At 36.3% G+C, this 18,744-nt stretch overlaps 1 protein-coding gene across 1 annotated transcript in view; it reads right to left on the bottom strand.

Moving 5' to 3' along the window:
* The window catches only part of CHD7 (chromodomain helicase DNA binding protein 7), a 184,683-nt gene that overhangs the window by 6,298 nt on the left and 159,641 nt on the right, over positions 1-18,744 (bottom strand). The window contains exons 24-35 of the mRNA XM_070747811.1: positions 15,007-15,206; positions 12,745-12,904; positions 9,645-9,734; positions 9,157-9,260; positions 7,848-7,977; positions 7,479-7,551; positions 7,272-7,323; positions 5,864-6,092; positions 5,525-5,733; positions 2,800-3,486; positions 1,866-2,023; positions 47-274 (exon numbers count right to left, since the gene is read on the bottom strand). Coding sequence (XP_070603912.1) covers positions 47-274; positions 1,866-2,023; positions 2,800-3,486; positions 5,525-5,733; positions 5,864-6,092; positions 7,272-7,323; positions 7,479-7,551; positions 7,848-7,977; positions 9,157-9,260; positions 9,645-9,734; positions 12,745-12,904; positions 15,007-15,206 — 2,320 coding nt within the window. The remainder of the gene's footprint in view (positions 1-46; positions 275-1,865; positions 2,024-2,799; positions 3,487-5,524; positions 5,734-5,863; positions 6,093-7,271; positions 7,324-7,478; positions 7,552-7,847; positions 7,978-9,156; positions 9,261-9,644; positions 9,735-12,744; positions 12,905-15,006; positions 15,207-18,744) is intronic.

Genomic DNA, 18,744 nt, shown 5'->3' with positions numbered 1-18,744 from the left:
TTTTGCTGCTATTTTGGCCCTTATCTTTTTGTTAAACAAAACATGCCTTAGATAACTGAGGCGATACAGAGACATCTTCACTGCCACTGATGCTGGCCTGGCCAACCATGGAGAGTTCAGCAAAGCTTCTTTTCTGTAAAGGGCTGTCCACAGCTGCTGGCGTATACCCCGGTATAAGCCCCTGGAAATCAAACATCTGGCGTCTATTTACTGGCCACTTTCCCTTCAGCACTGCTTCACAGATGCTGTCTAATCGGTTGATCATTACTCGATCCTGCAAAAGGGAAATACAAAATCTGCATTACTGTATGGTTTAACAGATTTACTAACTTTAGATCAAGAGTAATTGAAATTTTGCATTTGAAAAGAATTCGAAATCACCCTGAAAGTAAATTGTATGCACATAAATGAAGAACAAACATGATGTTGGTAATCAAAATAAACAAACTGTTATATGTGCAGTATTTTTTCCTGAGTGCTATTACTTAGACATTTTAAAACTCAAGTCGAATTGATAAGTAATAATGCAACTACTACTAATTCTGTCCTAGGAAGTAGTTCTTTATTAGTGTCACTATTAATAAAGATCAACTTTATGAAAAGGTTGCCAATCTAGGAACTCCCATAAATGTCAGCTCTCATTCCACAGCCATTATCACTTCAAGTTCCACTCAAGCATGTATATTGAAACAATTAATTACAGTATGCTGAAAATAAAAGGAAATACAAAACATATGCTGCTGCATAGAAAATACTTTGAAACTTCATTGCACATTTTTGAAACTTTTAACGTTTAAGGTTATGCTTCATAAAACGCTCTTCTGATTTTTCTTGTTAAGAAAATTAAATTACTTGGCCAGTAATATTTGCTTTAAAAATCTGAATGCTGTAAAGATTATGTTTTGTGTGCTGTTATTGATACGAGCATTATATTTTTGGCTAGTGATGTTCTTTGTACATTTGTATTATACTATATTAATTTGATTTAAATTATTTTTTGAAGTTTATTGTAAACTAGCAATACATTAATTTTAAACCACCCTCTCTGGAAACATACAGTTAACAATATTTTGAATCACAAATACTTGTCCAATGTAATTATCAATATTTGGAAATTATCGATTGATAACTAGATAGGATTAATTTTCACTAAACTACAAAATAGAATAAAAGCTGCCATCAGATTTCAGCAGCTGTAGCCAGCTGCTTGTTTTCCCCAGGAATAAGCCTATTATAGGCAAGGTTATTTCCCCTAATCCAGATGGCCCCGTTATGGTGATTAGGAAGCTTAAGACTTTTACTACTTTATTTTTCTCTAGCACTGAGTGAAATCAGAAACTGAGATGTATATGAAACTAATACAATTTCACTATGAGGACTTTATCTATGCTGAATTTTACAGGTATTTTTCCAAAAAAATAAAAGCTATGTGATATTCTATTAATCCTTTTTTAAGATTACAAAAAACCAAAACTATAATCCATTTATATTATAATATATAGGAAATACCATAATATTTAGTTTAAGTTGTTGGTCTTTGAATAGGAGGCCTAGAACATATCTCTTAGGTGGTAGGGAAGTCTCAGTTTGAAATGTTACTTTATTTTCCTGTTCCATCATTATGCAGAAAAACTAGAATATCTCTAACTGAATCTTTTTCAGTTGAGTAAAATCAGATATGTTTAGCTGCTGAGAGCCAAACTTGTAAATACTTCATATGCTTCTTGAGTGCCTCTCATCCCTCCTGAAGAGAATCTGCTCTATAGCTTTACAGAACTGAATTATGATGTACACTATTATGTAATTCAGAGGTGATAACTTTTCAGAAATCAAATGATAAGAATCATGTTATATATTGAACAAACCTTAGGCCAAAAAGAAAAAGCAAATGTTCTTTCATGAAGCAGCTGGGCTACTGATGGGTCTCCATCTTCCATATAAAATCCATCACGCGTTTCGTCCCTTGCAGTGCTCAGGGATGCATTGCTTTCTTCATCAAAATTCTTACTCCGAGAAATCATTCCTGTAGAGAAATAACAATCACCAAAAATTAGCTGCCTGAATAGGACAATTATTTATAAATTTTAGATAATCATTGAAGCTTTGATTGAATTAAGTACTAGGAAATTTCTGTACATCACAATGGCTGCGTTTTATTTCTAAGGTGAAGTTAGAAGAAAAAATCTTCAAGAAATTCTCTTAGAAAAGTTATAATTTTTTAGTAAAATTTATGGTATTTAGTAAAATCACAATAATTTTCTAGGATTCTTTCTGACTTACTTGGATTATATAATTTTGTTATTTTATATTCTGTTTTATTGCAGTTCAAGTAAATAACACAGATGACAGTGCTATTTCTAAAACATTTACATGGTACCCTTTATTTGTTAGAATCAAATAAAACAGTAGCTATCAAACTGTATTATCAACCACTCTTGCCCATTCCTATTTATTTTTCTTTACAACAGCACAGCAATGTTGTTGATTAAGCCTGTGCTTAGTTTTCAGAAAGCAATAATGAGGTCAAACAGTCTTGGAAAGTACCTTAAGAACATGATACATAATCTTATGTAACACATAAGGATTTGTAGACAGAAAAAGAAATTCCTTGGTAGAAAAAATAAATATGGAAAGGTTGATTTGAAAAGAAAAATACTAAAGTCTTGAATTCCTAGTACTGCACTTTAAAAAGTTTGAATGAGATCAGAGCTGAGAATCTTAAGTCCACTGAAAGAACTGCTAAGATCTGGTCTGCCAAGTATAGTAAAAATACTTAATTCAGATTGCATCTACAATTACCTTCAGGTTGTGAAGATTCTTCTGACTTGTCATCATCATCAAGTTTTTCTTCATCATCATCTTCTGAACCTTTTTCAGAAATTGATTTAGGATCAACTTCTGTATTCAGTTCTGTATCTTTTATTTCACATTTTACAGGAGCAACCTCAACCTCAGCCTCCTCCTCCTCCTTATCACTTTTTACTGCAACATCTGCTGTCTCTTCCACCTCCTCCTCCTCCTCCTTACTGTCAGACTTTTCTTTTTCAGCTCCTTCCACTTTAACCTCAGCTTCTTCTGTAGGTTTTTCATCTTGTGCTAGTGAGGTTGGGATAATAGACATTGACTGACCACAGCAAACACCCAGTGGATTTAATAGAGGTATGGTAGTTAGATTACCACCACCTCTATTTTGAGCAAAAATTTTATGAGAATCAAGAAAAGAAAGTTCAGGATCATTTAGAATGTGATAATCTGTCCTGCTGACTCCATGTTTAGCAGCTCCAATCAATAAATCTTTATCGTGTTTTCCACATTCCCACCATTCTGGTAAATCCAAACTTGGTTGACACAATTTTAGCCTCTCTGCCAATAGTGGGTGATGGAGAACCTGCTCTCGGACTTTTCTCAAGAGTTCTATACGATACAAAGTTCTAGAAGCACGTTCTTCAGTGATAGGCTCAATCACAGTACAAAGATCAGGAGGTTCTATGAGAAAAAAAAGAGTACATAGAAATTAGGAAAGTTTTAAAATTATTACATATCAAGCAATATTCTATGCTATTTGATTTTAAGAAGAGAGGTTTTTTTAAAAGTAGTATATTATACAAAATTGATACCGGTACATGGTGGACCACATTCAGTTTGAAATTATGAATATAAAGATGAATATGGTTAATGAAAATAAATTGCGAGAACTGATGGAACGATGGGGTAGGGTTAGAGGTTATGTAGTTAGTAGAATTTGAGACCAAGCTATGAAGAATAAGTTGGAACTACTTTATAATATGTAAATAAATATATGGATCTTAGCTTAAAAGCTTATATTTTGGTGGTGGGGCTTGAATGTTGTCTGGTGGTTGGTGCACAGCTCAATGAGAACTGTGTTACATGTTGTGTGTATGTTTTTGTTACTACAAAAATTAATAAAATTTATTATTTAAACAGTTGTATATTATCATCACTGGATTTCAATTAATTCCCAAATTGAAATAACTCTGATCAACAACCCTGCCCCCAAACTAAAGCAAATGTACTTATAGCTATTCTCTGCAAATGGACAGAATCTCAATTGCTCTTAATTCTTTCAAACTAGGCTTGGGATCTTTAGGGCCCCAACTCAGTTGCTGAAGTGTTAGAATCAATTGCTGTATACAGTGATCCCCCGGGTATTGCGATCCCGATCATTGCGAAACGGCTATATGGCAATTTTTCAACCCGGAAGTAAAAACACCATCTGCGCATGCGCACCCTTTTTTCTATGGCCACGCATGCGTAGATGGCGCCGGGCAGATCAGCTGCTGGGCGGCTTCCCTGGGTCTTCCCCCTCTTGCTGGCAGGAGGGCGAGCGGCGGGCATCAGCGAGGAGTTTGCGTGGGCGGCAGGGAAACCCCAGCGCCGCTTCCCAGCTGAGTCCTGAAGCCAAACGCGGAAGTTCGCTTCAGGACTCAGCTGGGAAGCGGCGCGAGCGAACGGCGTGGGCGGGCGAAGGGCGGGCGAGCGGCAGCGAGGAGTTTGCGTGGGCAGTGGGGAAACCCCAGCGCCGCTTCCAAGCTGAGTCCCGAAGCCAAACGCGGAAGTTCGCCTTTGCCTTCTGGCTTCAGGACTCAGCTGGGAAGCGGCGTGAGCGAACGGCGTGGGCGGGCGAAGGGCGGGCGCGCGGGCAGGCAGGCGGCGGACAAGCGGCGGGCGGACAAGACAAGCGGCGGGCACGGCAGCAGCGAGGAGTTTGCGTGGGCGGCGGGGAAACCCCAATCTTCGGCTCCTCGCTGCTGCGGCGGAAGTAAAAACACCATCTGCGCATGCGCAGATGGTGTTTTTACTTCCGCAGCGCTACTTCGCGAAAAACCGATCATTGCGAGGGGTCCTGGAACGGAACCCTCGCAATAATCGGGGGACCACTGTATTTTCATTTTTATCCTTTACTGAAATATAGTGTAGCATAGTGATCAAAATACTGGACTAGCACTGGAGAGGTTCAAGTCCATTCTAAGCAGAGGGTGGCTTTGTATCAGATACATTCTTTCAGCTCAAACTATCTCAAAGGAATATTGTGGGGAAAACCTGGAAGAGAAATGATATCAAGCTCCTAAAGGAAAGCCAGGATATAACTCTAACAAAAATAGTAAATAAACAGATAATCCCTAAATCAATGTGATGGTTCAGAGAAGGGTAGCATGCCGAAAGAGTCTATTATTAGTCACAACTGTTCTACAGAGGAATGCATTCACTCTTTTGAGTATTAAAAGTCTAGTAGGAGCAAGGCTGCCTATAATAAGCTCAACCTTCAATCCATGAAACTTGAAGGCAGTTTTTATTCACATTTTTTAAAAATTAAAGATCTTTAATATGAGACCTTTTTTTCTAATTTTATTTAATTTAGAATGCTACAGTTGCAAATTTATAGCATGTGTGATTACAACTACTGGGGAAAAAAGGAAAGGGTAAAATGGAAAATAACATGTATCCTTAAATAACTTAAACTATCTAAAGTATCTTTTAGTATTATGGAAAACAATGGGCTTGCCTTCATCTGGTTTGGCTGGCATTCGACACACTCGCTTGCACATAGCTACAAAACAACTGAAGTACTTCTCCAAACTTTCATCAGATTTCTTATCAAGTCTGGCAAAAGCTCTGAACTGGTTCCAATCAAACTGTTGCTTTATAGGATCAAAAATAACTCCAAAAGTAGATACAACACGATAAAAATCTGCTTCCTCTCTTCTTGTCCATCTAAAAACAAAGAGATTAGTATATAAGGATATTTCCAAAAGTCCAACTGAATAAGCGCTTGCATTCTAAAGACAGTAATTTATGTTGCAAGGCAATACTCATTTCTATGAGGAAGCCTGAAGAAACTTACTTTTGACGTTTTTCTGTTATTATAGCTTCTCTTTCTGCTTCCAGTGCTCTGACTTCTTCACGAGGTCGCCGTCGACGCCGGTCAGTCTTCATGAGTGCTTCTTGCCTCATTTGTTGCCTTTTATAACTACGTTGATAGGCAGTAATGAGACGGCGCAAGCGAGTAGTCAGGGTTGAAGTGCTTGGCCAGTAGAGTTGACCAAAATCAGCACTATTTTCACTGTGCTTGCCTAGAGACATATTATCAAGTTAGATAAGAGGTATTCATAGTTAAAGACAAATACTAGCTCACAAAATATCATTATAAAAATAGGTAACAAAAACACTTTTGATAATAAATCCCTGAGAGTTAAAGGAAACTTCATGAAAAGGCCTTCGAATTACTACCATGAATTTTCTTAACTGTATTCTAATGGTAGATACAGTGATCCCTCAATTTTCGCGGGTTCAAACTTCGCGAAACGGCTATACCACGGTTTTTCAAAAAATATTAATTAAAAAATACTCCACGGTTTTTTTTTCTATACCACGGTTTTTCCCACCCGAAGACGTCATACGTCATCACCAAGAGTCACTTCTCTCTCTCTTTCTCGTTCTTTCCTGTCATTCTCTGCTTCAATCATTTTCTCATTTCTCTTTTTTTCTCCCCTTTTTCTATCATTTCTCTCTCTCTCTCTACCTTCCACTCTCCCCCCTCTTGCTCTCTCTCTCTCTCTTTCTCCCTCTCTCTCTCCCTCTCTGTGAGAACGCCTGCCCCGCCTCTCCTGCAGGCCCCTCGCTGATAGCTGGGATGAAAGCGCTCTCAGCTAAGGGACTGTGAGAGGGGCAGGGCGGGCATTCTCAAAGCGCTCAGAGCGGCCGAATGAGGAGGATGAGAAGCTGTAGCCGCCAGCGCTGCTGCAGGAGGACCCGTGTCCCAAGAAAGCCGGTGAGAGGGGCGGATCGGGTGGGCGGGGGGTAGTGGTGAGGGGGCCGGAGGCGCTGGGGGGCGGGGGCAGCCGACATTCAAAACAATCTTTGCCGGCCTCCGCACTTTCATCGCTCCCTGCCCCCAACTTCAAGCCCGGCTCCTTGCGCGGCCTTGGAAAAGGGTGCATGGGGGTAGTTTTTGGCTGTTCATAGCCAAAAATAGTGTTTTTACTTCCGCATCTCTACTTCGCGGAAATTTGACTTTCACAGGCAGTCTAGGAACGCAACCCCCGTGAAAATCAAGGGATCACTGTAACCCGAAGAGTAATATTCATACTCAATATACTTTGTGTGTATCACTTGGAAATATTGTATTTATATATTCTATAGCACAACTACATTGGATCATTGTGCACTGGATCACATTTTTATCAATATCCTCTTTTTTCTTCCATTAATCACTAATCACTTTTTTCTTCCATTAATTTCCAAAATCTTACCTGCATGGAATTCTAGAGCTTCTTCCCTGTCAGAAGGTGAGTTTGCAAACTCCTTTGACAAAAAAGAAAATGTAATGAATAATAGTATTTCAAGAAAGCATAAGAATTAGATTCCAACACATACACGACACACACAATCATGGAAATCATACCATTTCAAAATAACTTAGTTGTAAAGCATGTATATTATAAATTATTACATCTTACATCAATTTCATCCTTGAATGGAATTCTGGTTGGTTTATATTCTGGGTCTTCGTCTTCCCTATCAAAATCACCTCTAAAAGAAATAAAATCCAGAAAATATCAGAGCTAATATCTGAAATCATTTTCCAATGTTTACTCTGCAGCATATCATAGACAGTTTAAAAAAAAAATTGAAGCAAAAGGGAATCCTTCTCAGCAGTTCCTATTGTTACAATTAAAAAATGATTATTTTTTATTGTCCTCATTATAAACATTATTTTGAAACATTCCTATGTATGAGAATCCACAAATGTGATGCAATAGGTGAAGTCAGGCCATCACATACTTTACAGTACAAGTTTATTAATTTTTTTATAATGTCCTGCTTACCCATCGCCACCATCTGTTAATAGATCTGTCCCTCTCTGCTCAGCAGCAATGGCCTTGGCATCAGGCATGCCAACCCTTTCCAAAAAACATAGAGTCGAATCTGCTCTCATAGAATTGTACTTCTCATAGCCTGCAATAAGATAAACATAAGAAGACCAATATCTATCAACAAGAATCCTTATAGATTATACTGATCATAAACTAAGAAAACCTTATTTTAAAAATCCCTTCAAACAGTGATATGCCAATGAAGATCCCAAAAAATGTGTGAATAAATGATAGAAGAGAAAGAGAAATATGATAAATATTTATACTGAACACCTAGAGAAAAATGCTTATGAGCTGCCCTTCTTCCACTACATGCAACCAAACTACCTTCTTTTGGTTGTTCTGGTCACAGTGAAACCAGGGCGTTTTGCTGGAGATACATACATAGGGAAATATGTAGGATGATGCCTGACTGCAATATGATACTGATCCCATCATAGTTTTCACATTGCAGTTTTTTCTTACTGACCACATCGACCAGATGAAAAATGGCAGATCCCAACAGTGTATGGCATCAGTGTGGTTTTTAGGCTAGAGTTGTCTCAGTTGAGCCCACAAGAGAACTCCTGTATGTAGGCAGAGCAGCACAATTCAATTAGGATTTATTCCACAATACACTCTCCTTAACTGCTGTACAGTGTCAAGCCAAATTGTAATCATGAAAGATTTTATAAGCCTTCATTCTCGCCTTTAGACAATCTGGGCTACTGAGAATGCTGCAATGAACTCCAGAGAATTGGGATTATAATCAGAATTTGCCCACTGTATATAGCATGCCAACTCTACTTCCCCAGTCTTTCAAAGTTAACAAGCCTGCATCCCACTCAAGGGAGCCCATAGTTTTCAGCACTGACATTTGTGAAATATTGCTTGGAACAAAGCCCAGGAGGCACTTGTACAGATTAATAGCTGAGGTTAAGCCCACCATCCACTTTGACACTAACTGGCAGAATTAGTAAGTGAACAATGTTGGAAGCAGAGTTTATGGAGAACTGTAAAACTATTTGGCTATTATTTAAACAAATATGGTTTTGTGTTATTTACAGCCAAGAAAGTAATGTTTTCTTCTGAAATATTCTGCAAACATTTAAAAACAGCATCTGATATTTACAACCCGAATACATTTTTTTTTAATGCAGAAGGAAAAAAGGGAACAGAAGCCAACAGTTCTTTGGAACTATACTTGTTAATATTATGACTGAATATTGGTGTAACAGAAAGCTTTATCAAGAAGCTCTGTTCAAAGTATGACATAACTCACCATGTTTGAATACTCCAATTAAAAGAGATTTATCTGCTTCTTTATCCCACCAATCCATAGGAACTTCTGCATGAAATGGTTCAGGAATCCAAATATCAATTTCACTAAAAAAGAGTTAGCATTTCCAAATAATTTTAGGTGCTGGCATTAAGTATCAAAAGATCAAACTTGTGTAACTGTAACTAAACAAAAAAGTAAGAATGCCAAAAACCTCTCTAAATAATATACTTTCTTCCACTCTAAATTTTTACATAATATTTATAAATTAAAATTGTTCACTGATATTCTGTTGAAGTAGTTTATTTCATAAAATTGTTCATCCTTAATGAAGAACAATTGTTCATCCTTAATGAAGAACTAAAATATGCAGCAGTATAAATAAAAGAGCATAAACAGATATGTTTAATCTCTAATTTTTTAATGAACATAAATAAATATTCACACACGTTTTGATTATGAAGCACAAATAAACTTGAATTTGCACTAACCTTGAATCAGAACCCTCTAAGATCTTGTCAGCTTGGTCCCCTATAACTTCTTGCCTCAGATAGTACAGCATGCGGACACGCAGCAGGACCCTGGAGAGGAAAACAGAGAGGGGAAAAAGTTCTTAACTTCAGGACTGTTTGCCAACAGTGGCTTTTGGCAGCTGCTGCTGTTCATCCATCATCCTGCCAAGGCTGATTAGCCATGCTGTATGGTAGGCTTGAAGCGTGACAGATGGTGGCACATAATCACCTCTGTGTGGTGCTTTCTGCTGGCTTCCAACAGGCCTGCCTGGCAACCGCTTAGACTGCACAGAGAGAGATCGAGCTCAGCCCAACCCAGCCGCATTTCATTTAGTTCTACCTAGTGCAGCTTGTGAAGTTTAGACACGTACTCTACCACTGCCTCTGAAGTATTGAAGCAAGTTTGTAAACAACTGAGCAGATGGCTTTCAGTAACTGTTCTGCTTCATTATCTCATAAAATTTCTCAGCTGCTGCCTTAATACCATTTTTGGAAGCACATCAGAAGTTGTAGGAATAAACGAGATATAAAACCTGGTTTTACTACCTTACAATAAACCCCCAGCATGGAATGTTAAGACTTGTCAGGTTACACAAACCTTTGCTTTAAAAAATAGGGAAAAGTCAGTGTTTTCTTAAGAAATTGTTTTGTAAAATGTTTTTGCCAAATTTACTTCTCTTATTACCTTAGAAGACAATAGAAAATACCATATAGCTTCACTGTGTAATTCCTCTAAAAGAATATAAACATTTATTTTGGAGCCATAATCCTATATTCATACTCAAAGATCAAATTGATGTAACTAAACATTTACTCTCTTCCATTCTCAATGAGGCAAAAAAACTATTAAAAGAAATACACTGGGAAAGCATATTCTACCTGAAATAAAGTGAACTGGCAATATGTGTACCACATATTGCCACACACACACACCCTTCCCCATTTTCTGCAGTTCATCATCCCCACAAAATGATGTTGTCTGACTGGTATTCCTGCCTTTTACTTGGTTAGCCATGTATATCTAGTAGTTTGGGCAACACCCCTGCAGTTTCTGTCCCAGCCCTTTCTGTATAGTAATAAAATACCCTAAAGCATCTATAATATTGTAAAGGTTTTTGGGACATGTAGTATACCTACAGAATAAAAAGCAAAACCTGAGACACTCTTTCTAATCTAGAAATCATTCTACAAAAATGCAAAACAATTTTCAACATAGTGAAGAACCTTGTAAAAGAAAGAGCAGAGTTTATTTAATAGCTGACTTCTATAATATTTACTATCAATTAATAAATGAAACAAATGTACATGTCTGTCCATCTACCAGACAAATTTTGGATGAGAAACAAACATGAAAACATAATACAATTTAAAGAAAGAGAAAAGAACAAAAAAGACAACAGAAGCCCCAATAAAAGTCTCACAGCTACAGATGCAACATAACCATGCCAGAACTCCATTAACACAGCCTCTGGAAAAATGCAGGTCTTCACCACCTTCCTGAAAGTGAATTTGTCTTTGTATAGAGGAAGTATGTGATGCTGGCTAAATTGCTATTCTGCTTTTAGACTTCAACTGTCCCTGGCAAATAATTGGAATTTCTGTCTTTAAAAAAATAAAATACTCCAGAAACTTACTGGACTTTAACAACCACAACTGCAAGAGTTTTTTAACTGGTCAAGTACATACCAATATGGAATAAATTAAGAGTTCAAATTGCTGGGTTCAAAATTCTAATGAGTAACTTAGTTCAGAAAAAAGCAGTCCTCCAACTTCAAGGAGTTGGCCATCCTGTATTTAGCAAAAAAACCAAACCATTTCTACACCTAAATGGGCCTAGGTCACCCTTTGATTTCAGATATTGTTTTATTTTTTAAAAAGTTTAATATTAATTTAATGGAATCTTTTGGCGTTATATTGTCTTTCCAACTTTTTTCTTCCATTTTAAATACCTTTTCAATTATGTACAACTTATATATACAAAGTAAAAAGTTCACTTGGGATCATGTTATCCAATTGAACATACCCTGCAACATTATTTATTATTACAGTATTGATAATTTATTGATTATTAATCAATTTGTTCAAAGCAACATTTAAGAAGCATATTCAGAAATATTAAATGGCCATCCATGTTAAATATATAATTTTGAGTGATTAAAAAGCAGTTTATAAGGAAAACTATAAGAGAAACCATATAAAATGAGCCACTCTAATCAAACAAAACTCCATTACAAAAAAGCCTATATGCTATATCATAAACCTGCAAAATTGACACATGTTTATAGGACTCGCATAATACCCTGGCCCTAAAGAGGAGGAAAAAACCAGGTCTTAACAGTGTTCCAGAAGGTCAAAAAAATGCACAAAACAATAATCATAGCCAGTACAATAATAATAAATTACCCAATAAATGTATTACAATATGTAACTATAATTAAAAATTATGATTTGTAGAATAGACTTTTATGAACAGTTACATTAAAAAACCCAATATACTTCCTAATGCATAAAGTATGAGTAACATGAACTAAATGTCTTTTATTGCTCATGATTCGTTTTCTTCAGGCAAAGCCCTGAATAACATCAACAGTTATACAGTTTTTCATCACATATGTTTTTCAAAATAGCAACATTTCCAACAGAGATAATTTCTCAATAAATATGATTAAAGTTACAGCCTGTCCCTTATCTCACCTCATAATGGCCATGGAACATGTAATATAATTTAACACTTTATTTGAATAGGATGTAAGGATTAAATACCATACCCCAGGCTCATGAAAAAAAATGTTCTAATAATTCAAGACCAACCACGTTTTAAAAACTGACAGCAACCTAAATTGACCACATTGAGAAGACAAACAGTAATCTGTATCTTAAGAAAAATGTTAAGCATTAACAAAATAAGAACATGTATAAGTCTACGTATGCTATTAAATAATGACAATGAGGAAGCATAATTTAAGGATTATCCTTATAGTAATCTACATGACCTATATTATGGTCCTACAATTTGAGTTCCATGAAACATTCAAGTCCAAGTCAAAATAGGTCAAATTAATTTAATGGATTAACTTACTTATTGCAGTGATGTTTGAGATGTTTCTTATAGCTGTCCTCCTGAAACAAGGCATCTGGATTACAGCTGGCTAGCCAGTCAGCATTCTGAAACACTGGTTGTGAACTCTGAGCTTTTACTTTTTTGCCTTTTCTCCCCCGGGGCACTGGAGCAGACAAGCCTAAGAAATGTACACATGCATGGTTTTTCAGCATTAACTCTGACACCATGTCAAAGGAGGCCATCTGTCTGTGAACTCACTTTCTCACAGCCCTTTATCATTATGGTATGGACCTCTAGAAAACTAGGTCGTACTTTACATTACTCCATTCCATGAGGACAGGATCATAGTTAAGGCAATATGCAGTAATTGAAAACAATTAGAAAACAACAGAATGCTATTGTATAACTTATCCTTCTAAGCACTCTGCTTAAAATCCTACCTGCTTACCTGGTTGTTAATCTGGTTTTAACTCAGTTTCTGAATTGGCATAGATAGAATTGTGTTGCAAATTATGAAAGGTGCTAGTTGCAGAATAGCATAAACATGTAATGTATATGTATTCTACATAAATTACATATATGTAGAATACATATATTCTACATATATGTAATTTAAGATATTGTAGAATATCGTACATTAGCTGAATATGTGCCAAAATTAAAAGTACAGTATTGTATTTCAATTCCATTAACATGATGTAAGAGATGATAGGGTATAATAATGTTTCACAGTGGCTGGATCATGCTCAATGTTTACATCCCATTATTCTGCCTATGAACTTAAAATAATATTATAGCCTTTCAAGAACTCTGAAACAAAATGCTCACTTAGAACAATTCAGTGACCTTCTCCCACACAGAAGCAAATGCTAAAGAACTGTGCAACATATGTTGGTACAAAAAGCTTATTTAATGCACAAGGGGAATATAATAGCTAAGCAGAAATTTTAATCATTTGCAATTAAAACAAAATGACATTTTATAGAGAAAAGATTACACTTAGAGTCCTTATATTGAGGATTTTTATACAGCATATACAATGAAACTTTGTAAACCCTTTATAATTATCTGAGAGATTTTGATTAAATAAACAATCAAAGAATTGTAGAGCTGGAAGGGAACTTGGAGATTTTCTAGTCCAACCTCATGCCCAAGGCAGGAAAACTTATACCATCCTGGACAAATGGTTGTCTAATTTTCTCTTGAAAACTACCAGCAATCGAGTACCAACAACTCTGGGAGACAAGCTGTTCCCCTGATTAATTATTCTCATTGTCAGGAAATTTATCCATTGTTCCAGGTTGCATCTCTTGTTAACAAGCTTCTTGATTAACAGGAAGTATTCGGCTCAAACTTCTAAAAGAGGTCCATCAATTAATAAATTTGAAACTTCACATGTTTTTCCAACAAAGTATATGTAATCACAAAGATTATTAACTGGAGGAAAATATTGAAGTAGCAACCAATTGGACAACATTGTTCTTTGCATAGAAAACTTTGAATTTTAGCATCTACTTATACATCCAAGAAAGATTCTATGCGTATTATCTTAACAGCTATTCAAAGTAAAAATAGCCCTCGCTAATGACCATTCATTCAGTAACTTTTCAAACTTAGAACAGCATTGAATAAGTTGTACTTACAACCAGTTCTTTTACCTATGGCCATCACAACATATCTGCAGTCACATGATTGAGATCTGGGTACTTGTTGACCAGTGCTGTGTGATTGCCATTTGCCAGCTTTCCACAAGCAAGTTCAATGAGGAAGATGGCAGAAGGTCACAAATGGTGACATGACATTGTACTTAACAGTGTCGTGGGATTCGCTTAACTACACTAACTGGAAGTACCAGAATTTTCTTCGCTAAGTGTTATGGTCACATGTTGTGCTTTAAAATTGCATTGCTTAGTGACAAAATATTTGGTTCCACTTACTGTCCTTTTCTGTAATGAACCAGACACACCAATTGTCTGTCATAATGCTAGTAAGTTTCCCACATTCAAGTTACAAAAGAACAGTGATGCCTGACGACATTTACATGAAGAAATGGCCAAGATAAATCTTGGAGAGGGACTTTAGCATTGATATGTCAGAAGAAGACACTAACATGAAACTCCCAGTGACACAGAGATTAACAACAATAACATTGAAAGACATTTCACATAAAAGTACAATCTTTGCTTCGTTCAAGATCACAGAATATTGCCTCAATGGATTTAAAGAAATGTTTTATGGCTTCAACAGCACTTGATATGAAATAAGGTGCAGATAACATACCAGAATGATTAACTAAGGCCCGAGTTTGTCCATCTGCAGTTGGAGTAATCAAATCCCAGATAAAACTTTTGATATTCTCATCCCCTTTATAATGATTGAGACAATATACAAGGATAGTTCGGCAAATAGTTTCCACATCTTGCTCAGTTAGCTGACGCTTATAACGTCCATGTAGAAGGATATCAGTCCATCGTCCCCAACTACATATGAAAAAGTAAATCACATTTTGGCATTACAGGTAGCCCTAACTTACAACTATCTGTTCAGCAACTGTTGAAAATTTACAGTGACACTGAATGAAGGGACTTAGGCATCTACTCAAATTTATAGCAACTACAGCACTCCTGCAGTTATGTGAACAAAATTCAGGCACTTGCCAATCTGCCTACCCTTATGGTCACTTCTCTTTTCCAAAGGCAATCTTCAAAAAAGGTTAAATAGACCAAACCATGATGGGGGAGGTAGAGGAGACTGAAGGTTATGGATCCTGGCAGGGTGGCTCAGTGCAGGAGAGGCCAGATGAGGCCTGGGATAGGCCATGTATAGCCTAATAAGGTGCTGCAATTTGGGCCTGAGCCTGGGCCAGGCCTTCTAGACCTTTTCCCCCAATCCAAGGCACTCCATGCTCTGTTTAATGGCATCAATTGATTGTGTAGTTGGGGATTTTATTATAATATTGGCTATGCTATAAATGTTTTATATTGGTTTTAATTTTTATTGTTGGATTTGTAATGCATACAAATCTAATAAATAAATACTAATAAAATAATAATCAGTGAAGAGAGCAGAGATTGTGATAATTAAGCCAGGTTAATCATGTGGGCATCTCACTTAACAATTGTCATAACAGACAAGCATAATTCTAGGCTCAATTGCAGTCATAGGTCAAGGACTACTTATACTGCAGAATTTTTGTATTAAAATATATACATATATTTATTGTGTGTACGTTATTTTACTAAGCAAATAGCAAGTTACTAATATTTTATTATAAAGTATTAAATAAAATGAGCTTAAGAATTTCTATAGTAAGCAATTAGGTAACAATTATATTATTTATGGTTATACAATTATATTTTTAATCATTGCATTTTCTAAGTGGCTTGAAAGAAAACCTAGGTTTTTAGAATAGTTGCCTTAATTTTATCATTGCAAAGTTGTAAGAGTGGCAGCCTAAACGCTTACTGGTGCAGTAAGCAACTCCATTCCAGTAGCGGCCATCAGATTTGCTGATCTGTTAGGTGGCGTCATCTTTTTTCATGATTTTTTCAGCTTTTTTGCTTCCTGCGCAAAATCTTTTGAGGGGAAGCTCGTGTGTCCAAGATTTTGGCATTTTTTTGCTTCCATGCATGTGCGGAAGCAAAAAACCATTGAAATTGCGCATGCACGAGTGTCCCCTCATGAAATTTTGACGTTTTTGTTTCCTGCGTTATGTGCGGAAGCAAAATTGCATGTGCAGCTGTGCATGTGCCCAAATCAAGAGGATGTGTGCGCAGTGCATCGGTTTGCAGGTAAGTACCATTGCCAGGTTGGAGAAGGCTGATGAGGAACATAATACGTATGACGTTTGCAAAATGGTTCCCTTATCCATTGCAGCTCTCTGATGCTGAATTTATCTGGAGAGATGGATGGAGAAGAAATGGAGCTGTACAATCTAAACTATGATGGGCATGATTTCTGTTTAGCACTATGCATAGTAGTTGAAATGTGCTATCAGTGTGTTTCTCTCCCATATTCCAAAATACGGTTGCCTGTCAACTTATCTTTTAGTCTGGCAGCGCCATTAGTGAATGCCAGATCTACCCAAAATCATGCACAAAAAAAGAGAGCTCACTTGGTGTGCATTAATGAAACTAGACAGGGTTGATTTGATTCAGAACTGCCTATCTTGGGAATACCAGCATAAATTGAAGGGTGGGGGGAGAGAATTATTGTGATCCACAGATTATATTTGATGTCTACCAGCACACCATTCAACTCTGTTGCTGGTTTTAGAGGTGTGTGTCCTAGGATTAGGCTATAGAAACATATGTTTGTGTATTGACTCATTCCTCTATTTCTTGAATTAGTCATGGTGATTTCTGATAGTGGAGAAGCCAATACTGCATTCCATGAAAATTTTAACATTCATTTTCAGGGCTGGCTTTTGATTCCTGGCTTGTGATATGTTGGATTTTATTGAAAACCATGGAACTGGCTTAATGGATCAGTGACTGCACGTTAGGAAACAGAACATATTCTTCCTCTGGTTGCATTTGCATAGGAAGAAAATTATCTAAAAGTGAAGAGAGTTGTCATGTTTAAGCATTTCCTGATAAAATTAGAACTGCCAGATTTCAAAAAATCTTCCTATAGGCTGGGGGATCCATTAGGATCACTGGATTTGGGATAATTATGTAACATTAAAGATTCCTGAATGGCTTGGTGACTGACAAGGTTGGCAATTCTGCTGAGACCCTAACTTGAATATTAATAATGTGATTAAATGGATCACTGATTAAATCACTCTTAACATCTCTGCCAATGTAAAGTCTGGAAAGCTTTTTGGACTTCAGAAGGCCTATGAGCAATAAAACATGTCACAAAATGGTTGGAGCATAAATAGTGAAAAATCAAATCTGAAGATAAATACACCATGCTAACATGCAGCAGTAAAGGTAATGAAGAAGAATTTCTTTATAGCCATGATTCCATATTCTCATCACGAATCATCTAGCAAAATAATATTGTGTTGTTAGGGGACTTTTAAATTCTGTTTAAGAATCTACAAACAGACTCTTGGAAAGTGCAAGCCCACTCACAAGGGCACTTACAAGATAAAATTATTTTATACTTTGACCCAGGCACTGTGCTTGAAAAGAATGTCTGAAACAGTAACTTCCATCATATGTCTTCCTAATTCCTGTCCTTAATGTCTGATCTGAATGAGCTGAATAAGAATAAGTGGTTGGAATCAGTAAATACACTTCTGTGGAAGTTTGGAATTAGCTAACTTGAGATGTATGGTAAGACATTCCCACTTTAAGAAGCCCACTCCGAATCATTGGTTCTTAATCTATTCATCCAGTCAATAATCTATCCTTGAAAAGATATTAAATATATAGCTACATGTGTTGCTGGGAAGAAAACAGGATATTTGGACTCAATCCAAAACTGACTGAGGTTTGATTATCACAAACATATGTGTTTGGTTATCACAAACATATGTTCTGAAGGTACATCAAACATCATTGTAATAGAAAACAAAGTATATGTGGCAACTGCTCCCTTAAATATACTATATGTCTGTCAAGTATGATTTAGTAGTGACACTTTTTCAATGTGCTCTGTCTGACAATGACCTGCTAGTGATGACCAGGGAAAGAATATTCTCAAGAAAAGCTTCCAATTAACAGAATTCCCTCTTTGTTCAATTATGATTGGTCCTGAATCTTGTGAGTTTTTAGAATTAACTAAAATGTACTTGTTTACCTAATTAAATTAAGTATGCTAATTAAATCTGTGCTATTTACTAATTAATGTATATCATTATTATTTTAGCTGTTTTTGTGCAGATTCCAATTATAATTGCCATCATGAACAACATTTAGACTTTTTAACTTTTTGTAATAATTTTCTAACATGAAATTATTTTTTACTTTAGAATGGTTTTTAACAATTAATTTTGTTTAGAAATGGTGTGCTGGTATGAATGAATAAATGAATGGGAAATTGAAGAATATAACAATTCAGAATAAT

Source organism: Erythrolamprus reginae, chromosome 3, assembly GCF_031021105.1.
Source record: "Erythrolamprus reginae isolate rEryReg1 chromosome 3, rEryReg1.hap1, whole genome shotgun sequence".
NCBI classification, from domain to species: Eukaryota; Metazoa; Chordata; class Lepidosauria; order Squamata; family Dipsadidae; genus Erythrolamprus; species Erythrolamprus reginae.
This window is presented reverse-complemented; position numbering and strand designations above follow the sequence as displayed.